The 16,652-nt window shown below is 29.3% G+C and overlaps 2 protein-coding genes across 3 annotated transcripts in view; one reads left to right on the top strand and one right to left on the bottom strand.

Moving 5' to 3' along the window:
- lili (LMBR1-like protein lilipod) overlaps positions 1 to 16,652 on the bottom strand; it is an 82,069-nt gene that overhangs the window by 54,143 nt on the left and 11,274 nt on the right. The gene's annotated exons all lie outside the window — the stretch shown is intronic.
- Positions 10,954 to 15,949, top strand: LOC142237927 (uncharacterized). The gene is made up of 5 exons (XM_075309398.1): positions 10,954 to 11,311; positions 11,388 to 11,492; positions 11,579 to 11,874; positions 15,186 to 15,360; positions 15,424 to 15,949. Exons 1-5 carry the CDS (start codon positions 11,275 to 11,277, stop codon positions 15,549 to 15,551), a joined length of 741 nt encoding a protein of 246 aa, XP_075165513.1. The 5' UTR covers positions 10,954 to 11,274; the 3' UTR covers positions 15,552 to 15,949.

The raw sequence follows: 16,652 nt of genomic DNA, 5'->3' as shown, positions 1-16,652 counted from the left end.
TTTGTCAAAATTTTATTTCTATAGAAAATTTTGTCAAAATTTTATTTCTATAGAAAACTTTGTCAAAATTTTATTTCTATAGAAAAATTTTATCTCTATAGAAAATTTTGTAAAAATATTGAAAATTATAGAAAATGTTGTCAAAATTTTATTTCTATAGAAAATTTTGTCAAAATTTTATTGTTATAGAAAACTTTGTAAAAAATTTAATTTCTATAGACAATTTTCTCAAAATTATATTTCTATAGAAAATTTTGTGAAAATTTTATTTCTATAGACACTTTTATCAAAATTTTATATCTGAAAAAAATTTTGTTAAAATTTTAATTCTATAGAAAACTTTGTCAAAATTTTATTTCTATAGACAATTTTGTCAAAATTTTATTTCTATAGACAATTTTGTTAAAATTTTACTTCTATACATTTTGTCAAAATTTTATTTCTAAAGAAAATTTTGTTAAAATTTTATTTCTATAGAAAATTTTGTCAACATTTTATTTCTATAGAAAATTTTTTGTCAAAATTTTATTTCTATAGAAAGCTTTGTCAAAATTTTATTTTCTATAGAAAACTTTGTCAAAATTTTATTTCTATAAAACTTTGTCAAAATGTTATTTCTATAGAAAATTTTGTTAAAATTTTACTTCTATACATTTTGTCAAAATTTTATTTCTAAAGAAAATTTTGTTAAAATTTTATTTCTATAGAAAATTTTGTCAACATTTTATTTCTATAGAAAATTTTGTCAAAATTTTATTTCTATAGAAAATTTTGTCAAAATTTTATCTCTATAGAAAATTTTGTCAAAATTTTATTTCTGAAGAAAATTTTGTTAAAATTTTATATCTATAGAAAATTTTGTTAACATTTTATTCCTATAGAAAAATTTTATCTCTATAGAAAATTTTGTAAAAATATTGAAAATTATAGAAAATGTTGTCAAAATTTTATTTCTATAGAAAATTTTGTCAAAATTTTATTGTTATAGAAAACTTTGTAAAAAATTTAATTTCTATAGACAATTTTCTCAAAATTATATTTCTATAGAAAATTTTGTGAAAATTTTATTTCTATAGACACTTTTATCAAAATTTTATATCTGAAAAAAATTTTGTTAAAATTTTAATTCTATAGAAAACTTTGTCAAAATTTTATTTCTATAGACAATTTTGTCAAAATTTTATTTCTATAGACAATTTTGTCAAAATTTTATTTCTATAGACAATTTTGTCAAAATTTTATTTCTATAGAAAATTTTGTTAAAATTTTATTTCTATAGAAAATTTTGTCAAAATTTTATCTCTATAGAAAATTTTGAAAAATTTTATTCCTATAGAAAATTTTGTCAACATTTTATCTCTATAGAAAATTTTGTCAAAATTTTATTTCTATAGAAAATTTTGTTAAAATTTTATTTCTATAGAAATTTTTGTCAAAATTTTATTTCTATAGAAAATTTTCTCAAAATTTTATTTCTATAGTAATAAACTTTGTCAAAATTTTATTTCTATAGACAATTTTGTCAAAATTTTATCTCTATAGAAAATTTTGTCAAAATTTTACTTCTGAAGAAAATTTTGTCAAAATTTTATTTCTGAAGAAAATTTTGTCAAAATTTTATTTCTATAGAAAAATTTTGTCAAAATTTTATTTCTGTAGAAAAATTTTATCTCTATAGAAAATTTTGTAAAAATATTGAAAATTATAGAAAATTTTGTCAAAATTTTATTTCTATAGAAAATTTTGTCAAAATTTTATTTTTATAGAAAACTTTGTAAAAAATTTAATTTCTATAGACAATTTTTTCAAAATTTTATTTCTATAGAAAATTTTGTGAAAATTTTATTTCAATAGAAACTTTTGTCAAAATTTTATATCTGAAGAAAATTTTGTTAAAATTTTATTTCTGAAGAAAATTTTGTTAAAATTTTATTTCTATAGAAAATATTGTCAAAATTTTATTTCTATAGAAAATTTTGTCAAAATTTTATCTCTATAGAAAATTTTGTCAACATTTTATCTCTATAGAAAATTTTGTCAAAATTTTATCTCTATAGAAAATTTTGTCAAAATTTTATCCCTATAGAAAATTTTTTCAAAATTTTATCTCTATAGAAAATTTTGTCAAAATTTTATCTCTATAGAAAATTTGGTCAAAATATTGAAAATTATAGAAAATTTTGTCAAAATTTTATTTCTATATAAAATTTTGTCAAAATTTATTTCTACAGAAAATTTTGTCAAAATTTTATTTCTATAGAAAATTTTGTCAATTTTTGACAAATTTTGTAATAAAATTGGGTTCACCACCGGGATTCGGTCCGACTCCTCAATTCGTCTTGGAACTTTCAAGAAAATGGGTGGAGTAATTCCGCTACTAAAGCCAGACTCGTTGCCTTCTCTTATCAAGAGCGAAAACTATTGAGGCATTTCACTTCCCAAGCATGACTTGAAAATGTCGGTAATTTTTTATCTAACATTCATATTTTCGGGAATAGCTTTGAATGCGGGCACTACCCTATCCAAATTTGCAGTTTAATATACACACTACTCTTTTTCCCAGTTAAACAATGTCTTAGATAGTATATTTGTCTATGCTTAGTCGTCGGGACTCTGACGTGTTCCAATTGGAGTGAAACAAACAATTCTTTTCCACGCTTCTCATATCAAAAATTGATATCGTCTAAAGCTAAGCAAGCAAGTACATTATAGACTCTATCATCGAAATTAGTCTTTTGTTTGCAAAAGTGTGATTCAATAGAAGATAACAATTAGAGGACACACTCACAACGCATTATTGTTGTCATTATTGAGACTTTTTTTTAGAATCAGATAAAATTTTTCATAGATTTTAGTAACATAAGTTAATTATTCTAATGGATGTTTGAACTATTTCGTTAGGCTTCAAAATATTGTATAAAAAAATGTACTGTACAGAAACATGACATCGTAGGAGATGTATGACTATACATATAAAACATAATTGGTTCAAGTATTTTGCAGCAAGTACAACGAAGAAAAAATAAAACAAATATAATTAATATATAAATATAAAAATCGCAAGCTTAGAAAAAAGGCTTAGGATAGAAACTCTAAACTCGATTTATTTCTTTTTACTTGAAATTCCAATTAGGAATTCCCAAAAATGTTTTTGGTTTTTGCTATCTATTATAAAATTCGCCCATTTATCCTCCAATTCGATTTGTTTTTCTTTACAAACTTTTGGATGTTGAACAAATTCTCCTTCCCATGCCATGTATATAGTCATTTAAAAATATCATACACACTTATGCCATTTTCAATATTATTGTATACTGAACCGTTCATTTATGACAAAGTCATTGCCTCGTTTAGCTGCATTTTAAACAATGGAGAATATTATAGACAAGTCTACAATGTTGTTGACCATAAATATGATGAATTGGATATTTGTAATTTATATTAATTTTCATTCCATTCAATAGAGAAGACTCATCTTTTTGTTTAAATGTACATATATCCGTCAAAATAAAGAATATAATAATAAAATAAACAAATTGACGTAACATAATCTTTTATAAGACATTAATCAGCAAAAATAAAAATTGAAGAACTTGAATCGAATGTTGAAAATATTTGTATGTGTAGTTCTTGGCCATACGACTGGTGTTTGAGATTTTTGCAAAATAATACATAGGAAAATTATGTTTGTATTTTAATGTTTACCGGTAAATTCGTCATAGATAATTTTTACGACTTTACGAATACCGGATCGAAAATAAATTTAAACTTAATTTATTTTCAAACCGCCTGCCATGAGTTTACTTTGTTAGCTGAATAAAATAAATTATATGTGTATGCATATAAATGAATAACATGTATTGGATATTTGTAGTATATTCCAAAAAATTTCAGTATACAATTTTTTAAGACCGGTATTGCACTTTCCGCTGATTTCCTTTGGGTAAGAATGGCGGCAAAATTACACACAATAAAATTCATTCTTTCGTTCTAAAGGTATGATCACTAGATAGGGTCACGGCCTAAAGGAAAAAAATAAGTTGATGCGGTCACCCCCCAGTTTTGTAGCATATTCGAAGACAATTTCAGAACACCAAAAAAAATTTTTTTTCGTGCACCCTACGATCCCCCGAAATACAATTTATTGTGCTGTGTCGTCATTTGAAGTCCGATCGAAAAGAAACGCATATCGTTGTTCGTGGTTGATCAGGGGCTATATTTCGTGCATTGGTAATTTTTTTTTGACTCCGACGTCAAATTTGATTTTTAAAAATGCCTTATAAATTAATTTCGTAGATATGAGTAACGATGTGCATGTGGTTTCGATCGGACATCATGACAACACATCAAAAACTATTTGGTGGTGTGTAGGGTGACCTATTGACTTTTTAAAATCTCTGTAACTTTTTTGTTTATGAATATAAGTTAATACTTCAAAAGCAAAAGTTTCATATTTTGTTAAGATCTTTATAATGGTTATAAGAAATGGGCATTATAGGGGTATACGAAGCGAAATAAAAATATTAAAAATCAAATTTGACGTCGGAGTCAAAAATGACCAATGCACGAAATATAGCCCCTTATCAACCACGAACAACGATATGCGTTTCTTTTCGATCGGACTTCAAATGACGACACAGCACAATAAATTGTATTTCGGGGGGTCGTAGGGTGCACGAAAAAAAAAGTTTTGGTGTTCTGAAATTGTCTTCGAATATGCTACAAAACTGGGGGTGATCGCATAAACTTTTTTTCGTGACCCTTTCTAATGATCACACTAGGCAAATTTTGATGAAAATGAAATGAGTGACAAATACGTAGATACAGGTTTTAGAAAATACTCTTAGTTTAGATTATATATCTCATATGAGGTTGTTGTTGTAACAGTTTTTAATGTAGTTTCATCCATTTTGTTCTATGCTTGTGTAATTCAGCTGGTAGCCGCCCACGGCGGCGGGTTCTGTGTACCGGATTGACCCGATGGACCCCATCCATTGGCCAGCGGCTGCCACATCAGTGTACGTGTTGTTTCGTCCGTCTTTTTGTGTTGGAGAAGGTGCATCCCGGGGAGCCTTCTCCGATTGCTGTTGGTCCGAGCCGGGATAGAGGAGAACCCCGGACCATGGTATTGTTCAGTCTGCCGAAACCTGATCCACCACCGTTCGGTTTCGGTCAAATGTAACCGGCAGTGGTGCCAACTCTGACGATTTTTCGTCATTTTGACGATTTTTTATGGTAAATTTGGCCTCTGATGATTTGACAACGATTTTAAACAACTTAGTTATGAGGTGACGATTTTTTAAAATGCACGACTCAAGTGTTTCCTTTTAAGGGGTTTTATGTCAATTTGACGATATTTCAAAGTGATGTAGTTATAAGTTGACGATTTTCATAAGTTGTAATGTAAACAAGTTATTTTGGATCTCAATAATATGACAATTTATATGTAGCTTGCTCCCAGCCATCTCCAATTTAGAAAGAAATTTCAAAGCAATCAATATAAATAAACCTAAAATTCGGAATCCCTTTGAAACTTAAACATTGCAAGGTATTCTTTTGTCTAAAAACTATTTAAAGCAAAATAATTCTGATTGCTATGAAGCCAGTTAAGTTAAATTCACTTTATTTATTTATTCATTACCGATAATAGTAATAATAATAATAGGAAATTTTTCTGTCAAGAAAATTTTGTTGCACAATGTAGTACATGTGGTCACAATCGGATATATTAATTTAAATTAGTTAAAAATTTATTTCAATTAATTACACTAGTTTACACTCAAAATGTACCATTGATAAAAACAAACTTTTCTTGTGTATTTTAAGCTGCTGAATTCGAAAAAAAATGATTAAAAAAACCGTTTTTGAGATACCCCGTTATTTTTAAATTTTCGCTCTTTTTTCACTAAACACAATATATCACGAGTTAGAAACGTCCGATTATAACGTTGTTGATACACAAATGAAAAGTTATAAGATGACGAATAATCGTGTGCAAATGGATTTGTGATAAGTTAAGTGGTTCAAAAAATATCAATGCGAAAAATCAAAATTTTCAAAAAATTCGTGTTTTACAACGGACCTTTCCGCCAGAAAAGTATTTTTTTTAAAATTATTTTCGAATTCAGCAGCTCAAAATACATAAGAAAAGTTGGTTTTTATCAATGGTGTATGATTTTTTTTTTTTGTAAACTAGTGTTATCTTTTAAAAAACTGGAAACTATATGACTTAATTAGAGATTTAAACGACATTATTCATGTAACTAAAATGAATAAAACCCCTTTTTTAATAACAGCTTTATTTTGTATACAATATATGGATGCCTCAGATGTTTGAATAAAACTTTTATTTTGTTCCTAAATCTTTTTTTTTTTTCAACTGTTTTATGAGTGACGATTTTTTGACAAATTCTTTGGGATGAATTGACGATTTTGACGAAAAATATTTTTAAAATTGACGATTTTCAGCCCAAAACAGTTGGCACCACTTGTACCGGTGCTTGGAGTGGGTGCACTTCCGGAACTGCTCCGGCTTAACATCGCTGCGGGAATATAGTCATACTGACTACGTGGCAGGATGCTGCGCTAGCGATAGCAGCAGTGGGTCGTCTGACTAAGTGATGGCCAAAACTCGACAAATCAAGTTTCAATGAAAGGATATTATGATCATTTTATCCAAGTTATTCAAAATGTTTAGAGCCAACTTTTCCAGTTTTAGAAAAATCGAAAAGTCGCCTTTTTCATTCCTCTTTACAATGTCCATGTGTTGCTCTATCAAATATTTCGAAAAACACAGGTTTCCCATGTAACTTGAAAACTCGCCTTTCCAGTTTTGGAAAAATCGAAGTCTTCCTTTTCATTCCTCTTTTCAATGATGTTTCTCTAGCGAAAATTTCGTTTGCGTGTCATAAAACCCAGTTTTGTCGAATAAAGTGTGATTTTTTTTAGCTATTACCTTTTATAGCAGAAAGTTGACCGAAGATCCACTTTTCTATTCAAAAAAAATTATTCAATTATGAGTCCACCCCAGTGTATATGGACCAGTTCCAGTTTTGGTCAAAACGTATGGAGGGGACCGATTAGATATTTGTTGAACAATAGATTATTTTGATAATTGTATTTCAGTAAATGTGTAGATCCAATAAGATTTTTATTCACCATGTGATTATAGAAATCAATAAATTATATGAAAATTTAAAACATGCGAAAGTGGAGTACTGGTATCAGTCCTGTGATAGGCCCAACGCCCAATATTGGCAATTTGCATCAATTTCCCATAGGCCAGCTCATTTTTGGCTCAATAGGTATGTCGATTTTGGAGTGAACATCAGCCAGAAGCATTGCAAAAAGTAGATCGTGCGATATAACGGCTTTAGGCTACTTTTTGTATGGCTTTGTTAAACTTCAACTATATATAGACAAATACGCATTGGAGGACAACGTCGAATTTATTCGTGAGATACCGGCCGAAATATTTCAGAGGGAACGCCAAATGTGGACTAAGTGGCGCAGTGCGCGGCCAACATTTACATGAAATAATACTCAAACAATAAATTAGATGGACCGTATTATCGATTCAAATAAATATTTCATGCATTTTTCTGATTTTTTTTTTTTGAAAAAAAATCCCTTCTTCAAAAATTACCTTTTGTTTCTTATGACAGTAAAATCTAAACAATCGATAACAACGCCTCCCTGAATTTTCGTTGGCATATATAGCTATGCATTTCATGGTAGCTGAAATATCGCAAGATCTGCATACCGGCCTTTACTATGTAAAGATAACCATAGCGACAGGCGAGCACATGTTTACGCGTATTTTTTTATATGAAGCCCAAAATATGACAATTAGGTCAGGTTAGGGTAGATATATAGGGCCGTCCGTTATTTCTCGGAAAATTTGCCGTTGCGTACCGTTGCTACGAACATTATCTCTCACTACATAAAAATAATTCGTTAATACTTTGTTTTTGCAAAAGAAATTGCAAACATCATGCCAATTAAACATTTTTCGAAGTATAGCCGAAATATAGCCAATATTTTTTCCATGTATTTCCTATGGAGGAAAAGTGAAAACAATCGATAACAACGCCTCACGGAATTTTCAGTAGCAAAAACACCAATGTATTTCTTATAGATAGCGGGAATTTTGTTCCTCAAGCGCCGGTATAACATACACCTCTTGCGAAAAAAATCGTTTGCGTGGCAATAACACAGTTCTGCATTATATTTCTTATGGGAGCAAAAGGAAAAATCGATAACTATTCCACACGGAATTTCCGTTAGCAAATATATAGCAATGAATTTCTTATGGATAACGGATATTTCCGCTAGAGGTGCATACCGGTCTTAAATGGAAAAAAAATCTCCTACCCATAAGAAATACATTGGTGTTTTTGCTACAGAAAATTCCGTTGTTATCGACTGTTTACATTTTGCCTTTTTGTTGGCAGATTTATTGATTCAACAAAAACCGCCCGTTATTTCACACCTCATAAACGTAATTCGTTAATACTAAGCCATCCAATTACAAATTTGTTCAATTGCAGTTTTACAAATATAGCCGATAATTTTTTCATGTGTTTCTTATGCACCGCCCAGACTATAAGTTTATCCGGACGGAATGTCTGTGTTTGTAAAGAATCTTACAATGTGTCCAATCGTCAGAAGTTGTCGGCGATGACTTAATAATCGTAAAATGTGTTATCGATCACATTAACAAGCAGTAGTATCGAATATGCTGTCGGATATAGCTTATATTGTGGCCAACATCTGGTATATTCGACACGACCTCTGTCGTCCGGATAAACTTATAAACCGGACGGCGCATTATGGGATAAATGTGTAAACAATCGATAACGTTCATGGATTTTTTTGTAGCAAAGCATCAATAGGGCTGTTTTCTTTTAGAGCTGGATGCAACATTTGTATGAGCTATCCAGATCATCGTTGCACTGGTGCAGAGAACGAAGTCGCGGAGTCGCGCCGCCAATTTCAGTCGCCGCCGACCATTTTTTGCTAGTCGACGCCGCCGCCGAATATGTCGACTCATCTCGACTCAAATTTAGCCGCCAATTAATCAAAAATGTCGATTTAAATCAGAAAAATTGTCGTATTTTTTCCAAAATTTTGAACACAATCAATCATATTTAAGCTGCTATAATAATTTAGCAAAAATTTAGCTCAGAAAATTTGAACGAAAAGTAAATTTGTTTGTAAGATAGGTTGTACAACTAATTTCAGTACCATTCAATTAACTTCAAATTGATTTTATAATGGACAATTGTCCGCCGCCGAGTGAACAAATTTATATCGGCTCAGCCGTCAAGCCGCCGCCGGCGGAGGCAAAAATTTAGTGTCCGCCGCCGCCGAAAAAAATGGGTCGGCTTCATTCTCTGCACTGGTGTTCTATCCAGAACAGAGAATGAAGCCGCCGAGTCGCGCCGCTGATATCAGTCGCCGCCGACCATTTTTTGCCAGTCGACGCCGCCGCCGAATATGTCGACTCATCTCGACTCAAATTAAGCCGCCAATTAATCAAAAATATCGATTTAAATCAGAAAAATATAATAATAATTGTAGTATTTTTGACAAAATGTTGAACCTTCCATCCACAATCAATCAATTTCAAACTGCTATAACATTTTTGCAAATATTTAGCTCAGTAAATTTTAACTAAATGTAAATTTGATTGTAAGATTGGTTGTACAACTAATCTCATTACCATTCGAATAACTTCAAATTGATTTTATAATGGATGATTGTGCGCCGCCGAATGGACAAATTTATATCGGCTTAGCCGTCAAGCCGCCGCCGCCAGAGGTAAAACTTTAGTGTCAGCCGCCGCCGACAAAAATGGGTCGGCTTCATTCTCTGATCCAGAACATATCATCAGTGCAAGCAGAGAGAATAAAAACACAAGAGAACGAAAAGCACTCTTCGACAAAAACAACAAATGTCGCACAATGCCTGCAGTTGGTATTACCGACGTTGTGGTCGAAGCGCTGTTTTAATAAATTCTTCATAAAGTCATCGGCCAAAAAATGTAATGGAATGAAAACATTTATAAAACAGAACATTTGTTACAACAAAGTATGTTCTAAATCCTACTTTCCTTACGTTTCGTAAAGGCGGCAGAACTGGGTGACGCCGACGCAAACTGTATGATATTTGAGAGAAGCGCCGACAAAAACTGCATGATATTAGAGAAATTTTCCTCATGACTGCCACCTACTGACGCAGTTTTGCTTCACAGTTTCGTCCTCTTGTCTTTTTTTCTCTCTGGTGCAAGTCGCGCCGATGTTGCCAGATTGTATTTTCCGGTATGGAGCTCTTGCGAAAATTCCAGTTTTGTGCCAATAATGGGCCGTCCATTATTGACACAAATAATGGACGGCGCACATACATTCCGGACTGAATGTATGTGTTTGTAAAGAATCTTTTAGTATGGCCAATCGATACGAATTGTCGACGATGACAAATTTCCAAAAAATGTGTTATCGATCCTATAAATATGCAGCAGTATCGATTATGCCTTCAGACTTAACTTATAATGTGTCCAATATATGGGATATGCTCGACACGAGCACTTTCGTCCGGATAAACTTATAGTCTGGTCGGTGAATAACCCATTTATTTCTTATTTATAGCGTAATTTTCCTCCAAAATTCCTATATGTGTTATTTACATTTTGCTCCCGGCTGTTTGCATTACGCTCCCTAGAGAAATACATCCCAAAATTATGTTGTTGGCACCCAAACAAAATTTACATTAAAGGTGCATACGGGGAAAAATGTTAACAATCGATAATGATGTTCTACAGTTCTTGAGAAAATTCCTGCTGCTTGCCAATAACTCAGTTTTGTTATGTAAACAATTGATAACATCGTCTCGGTTTTATCGATAAACCTCTTCGATCAACGATAACACTAAACGATAATTCAATTGCAAATTGGCTCTGCTGGCGTACCCAATAATTTATCTTATTTTCAAAACCATTTAGCTATTGGATGTCCTTTATGTGATAGCTTCCATAGAAAAAACTTTTTATTAGTGATTTTGTTTCGTAGTAGAAATTTAATTTTTGGTAAATTTGGCATTTTCTAAGAAGTTGAGCAAAGAGAGTAAACCCATGCTCTTTCGCTGTAAAAATGGCAATGCAAATGTACGCGAACACAGTTATTCCCTCAACAGAATAGAAGCTACAGATTCGTGAATGGGCGCGCTTGAAAAAATATAAAACAAAAATCAAAGTACAAACTACATAATTCGAATATGTCTCAAGCAGATACAAACGAACAATTACCACCAGGTAATTGAAAAATATATACATGAATATGTTTATTTAATTTTGAATAATTATTCAACTAAACATTATTCTATTAAAGAATTAGAGTTTGCTTGGTGGTTTGGCGATGTATTGGAAGCCGTAGAACGAGGAAAGGAGCCGCCATATCATCCAATTTTCAGTGCTAAAACTCCTGAGAACAACGGTAAGTTTTTAATGGTAGCAAAGTCTTATTGGAAATAACATTAATGCGTACATATGTACTTCCATTGCCGTGGCTTATTTGTACAGAAAAAGGTGATTCACGCCAAAAGAAATCAAAAATGCTTCAAATTAAAAACGACTTAATCGGTATTAAACAAGAGATGAAAGAAATAAAATTGACAATTAATGCCCTACGAGAAAACGTTTCTTTCAATTTCAAACTCTTGGATAGGAAAATATCATCCCTGTTGAAGGTTCAGGATAAATTCAATCCAGATAATTTAAGAAAAAGATTGGGCATAGAACGACCATTTTGCGATCTAAGTGAATTCTACAAATTTGACAAGAAGCTTAACGAGGACCCACAGCTATTGGAAACATTGGTAAGTACGTCTTGGCATAATTCAATATAAAGAATTTTTAAAAACATTGAACCGTGCATAAGCGTTTAAAACCCCAGGGGATACAAGTTGAGTGAACAAAACGGATGAATAGGTTCGAAGATTGACGGTTTTGTTGAAAATCACATTTTTGGTGGACCGGTAAAACTGCTGGTTTCAATATCTCAACAAGCGTCTTCTGTGTTTTGTATTTTCAAATTAAAACAATCGTCTTCTGAGTTTTGTATATTCAATTTAAAATTGCCCATTTAATGCTAAAATCAAATCGGTGTATTATAAAAAAATTGCGTCCATCTTTTAATAAATTAGCAGAATGTTTTTTCATAACAATGGAAATTGATTTTTTTTTCTTCAAAATTACGCATTTTCATTAAAACCGGTTGAAACGACCATACTGGTTATATTTTCCTAGAACACATTCCATCGGCTTGTGACAATAGTCCAACTTTTTATAACCGAGACAACTCTGTTTTTAATCGCCCTAGATACAAGATAATTGCATGGCATCTTTAAAAGATCTACTCAGTGTCAAGTCCTGAGTTGATTTAAATTAAGTATGTCTGTCTGTAAAAACATTTTTGTAATCATGATTATCATTTATGATTATTTTTGTAATCATGATACCTGCAGGTACTTTTTACAAATGTACATACTTAAAAATTTAGAAAAACATTAGTGTCAGAGCTAGGGTAGGTCATTGAAGTTCAATTTTTTTCAAACAGTACATAAAAATGCCGGTTCTTAGAATGTTTAATTTTATATTTTTAACTTTATATTTTTTTATTTATTTTGCAAGTTGATTTTTCTATTAACTGCAAAATCAAAATTTGAAATTTTCATAGAGTGCGGAAATATTTAACCCTTTCAATATAACGATTTACAGTTATTTTCATTTGGCTTTAACTGGTAGTTACCACAAAGTAAATTCATTAGCGTATTTTTAATTAGGAGCGTATAGCCACAATTACCACAATTGATAGAATTCTACCAAACGTGGTAGATTTTTACTGTTTGGTAGAATTCTTGGTGTTTAGGGAGATTTTGCAAAATATTGCTCTCCAACTAAGAGGTACTTCACATTTCTATGCAAATAAAATTCTGACCAAAAATTTTATATAAACATTTTTTGACAAAATTTCCAGAAAATTAAAACAAAATTTAGACATAAAAATTTGACCAAATTTTTCTATAGAAATAATTTTTTTTACCAAATTTTCTATAGACATTACAATTGTGACCAAATTTTCTATGAAATGAAATCTTGACAAAATTTTTTAATACAAAGAAATTTTTGAAAACAATTTCTATAAAAATGTTTACCAAATTTTATATAGAAATTTTGACAAAATTTTCTATAGAAATAAAATTTTGACAAAATTTTCTATAGGAATAAAATTTTGACAACATTTTCTATAGGAATAAAATTTTGACAAAATTTTCTATAACAACAAAATTTTCTATAGAAATAAAATTTTGACAAAATTTTCTATAGAAATAAAAATTTGACAAAATTTTCTATAGAAATAAAATTTTGAACAAATTTTGTATAGAAATTAAATTTTGAACAAATTTTGTATAGAAATAAAATTTGACCAAATTTTTTTGTAGGAATTCAATTTTGACAAAAAATTTCTATAGAAATAACATTTTGACGAAATTTTTCTATAGACAAATAATTTTGACAAAATTTTCTATAGACATAAAATTTTGACAAAATTTTTTATAGACATAAAATTTTGACAAAATTTTCTATAGAAATAAAATTTTGACAAAATTTTCTATAGAAATAAAATTTTGACAAAATTTTTAATAGAAATAAATTTTGAACAAATTTTGTATAGAAATAAAATTTTGTACAAATTTTGTATAGAAATAACATTTTGCATAGAAATAAAATTTTATCAAATTTTCTACAGAAATATAATATTGACAAAATTTTTTTATAGAAATAAAATTTTGACCAACTTTTGTTTACAAATAAAATTTTGGCCAAATTTTCTATAGAAATAAAATTTTGATAAAAACTCCGTATTAACATAAAATTTTGACAAAATTTTCTATTAACATAAAATTTTGACAAAATTTTCTATTAACATAAAATTTTGACAAAATTTTCTATTAACATAAAATTTTGACAAAATTTTCTATTAACATAAAATTTTGACAAAATTTTTCTATAGAAACAAAATTTGGTCCAAATTGTCTATAGAAATAAAATTTGGCAAAATAAATTTTGACAAAAAATTTCTATAGAAATAAAATTTTGACGAAATTTTTCTATAGACAAATAATTTTGACAAAATTTTCTATAGACATAAAATTTTGACAAAATTTTCTATAGAAATAAAATTTTGAGAAAAATTTCTATAGAAATAAAATTTTCACAAAATTTTTAATAGAAATAAATTTTGAACAAATTTTGTATAGAAATAAAATTTTGTACAAATTTTGTATAGAAATAACATTTTGCATAGAAATAAAATTTGACCAAATTTTCTACAGAAATATAATATTGACAAAGTTTTTTTATAGAAATAAAATTTTGACCAAATTTTGTTTACAAATAACATTTTGGCCAAATGTTCTATAGAAATAAAATTTTGACAAAAATTCCTATTAATATAAAATTTTGACAAAATTTTCTATTAACATAAAATTTTGACAAAATTTTTCTATAAAAACAAAATTTGGTCCAAATTGTCTATAGAAATAAAATTTGGCAAAAATTTCTATAGAAATAAAACTTTGACAAAATTGTCTATAGAAATAAAATTTTGACAAAATTTATCTATAAAAATACAATTTTTACAAAATTTTTCTATAAAAATAAAATTTTTACACGATTTTTCTATAAAAATAAAATTTTTACACAATTTTCGATAGAAATAAAATTTTGACCAAATATTCTACAAGAAAAAAAAACTAAAATCGTTAATACATATAAAATTCGACACATTTACAATTCTAAAACGCTCCCCGAGAGGCCTGTCTACTCCCATGAGTAAATTGCAGATATCTTTTCCTGAATTAACTTGAACTGAAAATTTATCGAGCAAATTTTATTATATAGGCAGGACGACAAACATGTCTATAGAACAAACGGAGCTTCATAAAAATGGGAGTTGGTGTTATTAAAAAAATTTTTCATTTAAGAAATGTATAAAATAAATTATGAAATAGGGTGGGGTCGGTGTGGATTCTTTGAATATTGCCACTATAAGAAAGTTGTCATTTAATATATATATTTTTTTTATTATAATTAAAAAATTTGCCTATCTCCCTTTTGTATATAGCGTGAAATTCTGGAATATACAACAAGAAGTGGTTACGCAAAAGAAGCTATAAGCGAAACTATATCATTGGTTATGGATGTTGAATTGCAATTACTTTTTTCTGCATGTGGAAGATATTACAAAGGAATGGCCAAAGAAAAATTCATAAGAACAAAATTGTATCACGAATTAAATGGTAAATATTCATCATCGAGAATTTTATCAATGTTTAAGAATTTATCTCTAATGCTTTGTATAGCTTGCTTTGTAAAACGATACGGCGAAGATTACGAAGGAATAATATTAACCGAAACTAGTAGTTGGCTTGCTTCAGCTAGATACAGACGAGGACCAAGAAACGTAAAAAGACGTCATGACAGTATTTAAACGCCGCTTCATCACAGTCATCATTTACATGATTTTAATTTTAAGTTTGACCTTAATTTTTCTCTTATTGAATTACACTTTTTTAATTTCAACTTTTTGCTTTGTACTTTGAAATTCCGAAATTTTTGAAATAATTTTCTGTTTTCTAGTATAAGCCCACAAAGCGACAATCCTTATAAAAATATTCCTTATAAAAATATATGATATACCTGTGAATATGACTTACAGTCTTATATGAATTCCACTTTAAGTTTGATTTTTATTTACACTCGTATATACCTTAATAAGTTAATAAAAATTTTTAAGATTTAATTTTTATATTTTATCAATTTGTCATTCGATATTGCCCAGCGGCAATGGGTGAATAAATATCAAAAGAATAAGGACATATGATACAACTTCCGGAATCCGATAGTTACTATATACAGGTTGGCTGATATGTGATGTAGGTTAGGTTAGGTTAGGTGGCAGCCCGATGTATCAGGCTCACTTAGACTATTCAATCCATTGTGATACCACATTGGTGTAACAAAGTAATACCACATTGATTTAACAAAGTAAATCGCTATATATTTTCATTATTATTTTTTTTTTAATATTATTAAAACACCTGTTGGGGGAAAAACATTAAATTTTTTTAGGGAGTTTTCGATTCGCAAAAAATATGTTGCCTTGGTGTTACACAACTTTTTCCCTAATTGACATTTCGCCCAAATGATAGTGTAATTCTAAAGTTATTGTTAATTTATAATATTGTGAGGTATAAATGATCCAAAATCTATGACAGTGTTCTTGATATGTTGCAATCAATTTCGAGAATGTTGCACCTTTTTCCCAATCGAAATCGCCATTAGAATCAGTTTAGATTTGATCGAATCAGTGTTACCGTTGAGAAAATTTGTACAAAGTGACAAGTATCACCATCACACGGTGCACGAACTCTGCTCTGCAATAGATACTGTACACAGTTTTTCAATACTACCTAATTCTAATTTAATGATAAGGTGTGCTACACAGTAGTGGTTAGCACTTTCTTTTTAGTGTAATGGATATCTGAAACTATTAACACATATAACATACCATATATACCGACTTCCTATG

The sequence above is a fragment of the Haematobia irritans genome, chromosome 1, assembly GCF_050003625.1.
Source record: "Haematobia irritans isolate KBUSLIRL chromosome 1, ASM5000362v1, whole genome shotgun sequence".
NCBI classification, from domain to species: domain Eukaryota; kingdom Metazoa; phylum Arthropoda; class Insecta; order Diptera; family Muscidae; genus Haematobia; species Haematobia irritans.
The sequence above is the reverse complement of the archived record's forward strand: the minus strand, read 5'-3'. Positions and strand labels throughout refer to the sequence as shown.

Excerpts from the sequence above, each read along its gene's own strand:
- LOC142237927 (XM_075309398.1), top strand. The coding sequence starts at position 11,275 with ATGTCTCAAGCAGATACAAACGAACAATTACCACCAG. Across the intron at positions 11,493-11,578 it reads TAAAACTCCTGAGAACAACG|AAAAAGGTGATTCACGCCAA; the intron begins GTAAGTTTTTAA and ends TTATTTGTACAG. Across the intron at positions 11,875-15,185 it reads CACAGCTATTGGAAACATTG|CGTGAAATTCTGGAATATAC; the intron begins GTAAGTACGTCT and ends TTTTGTATATAG.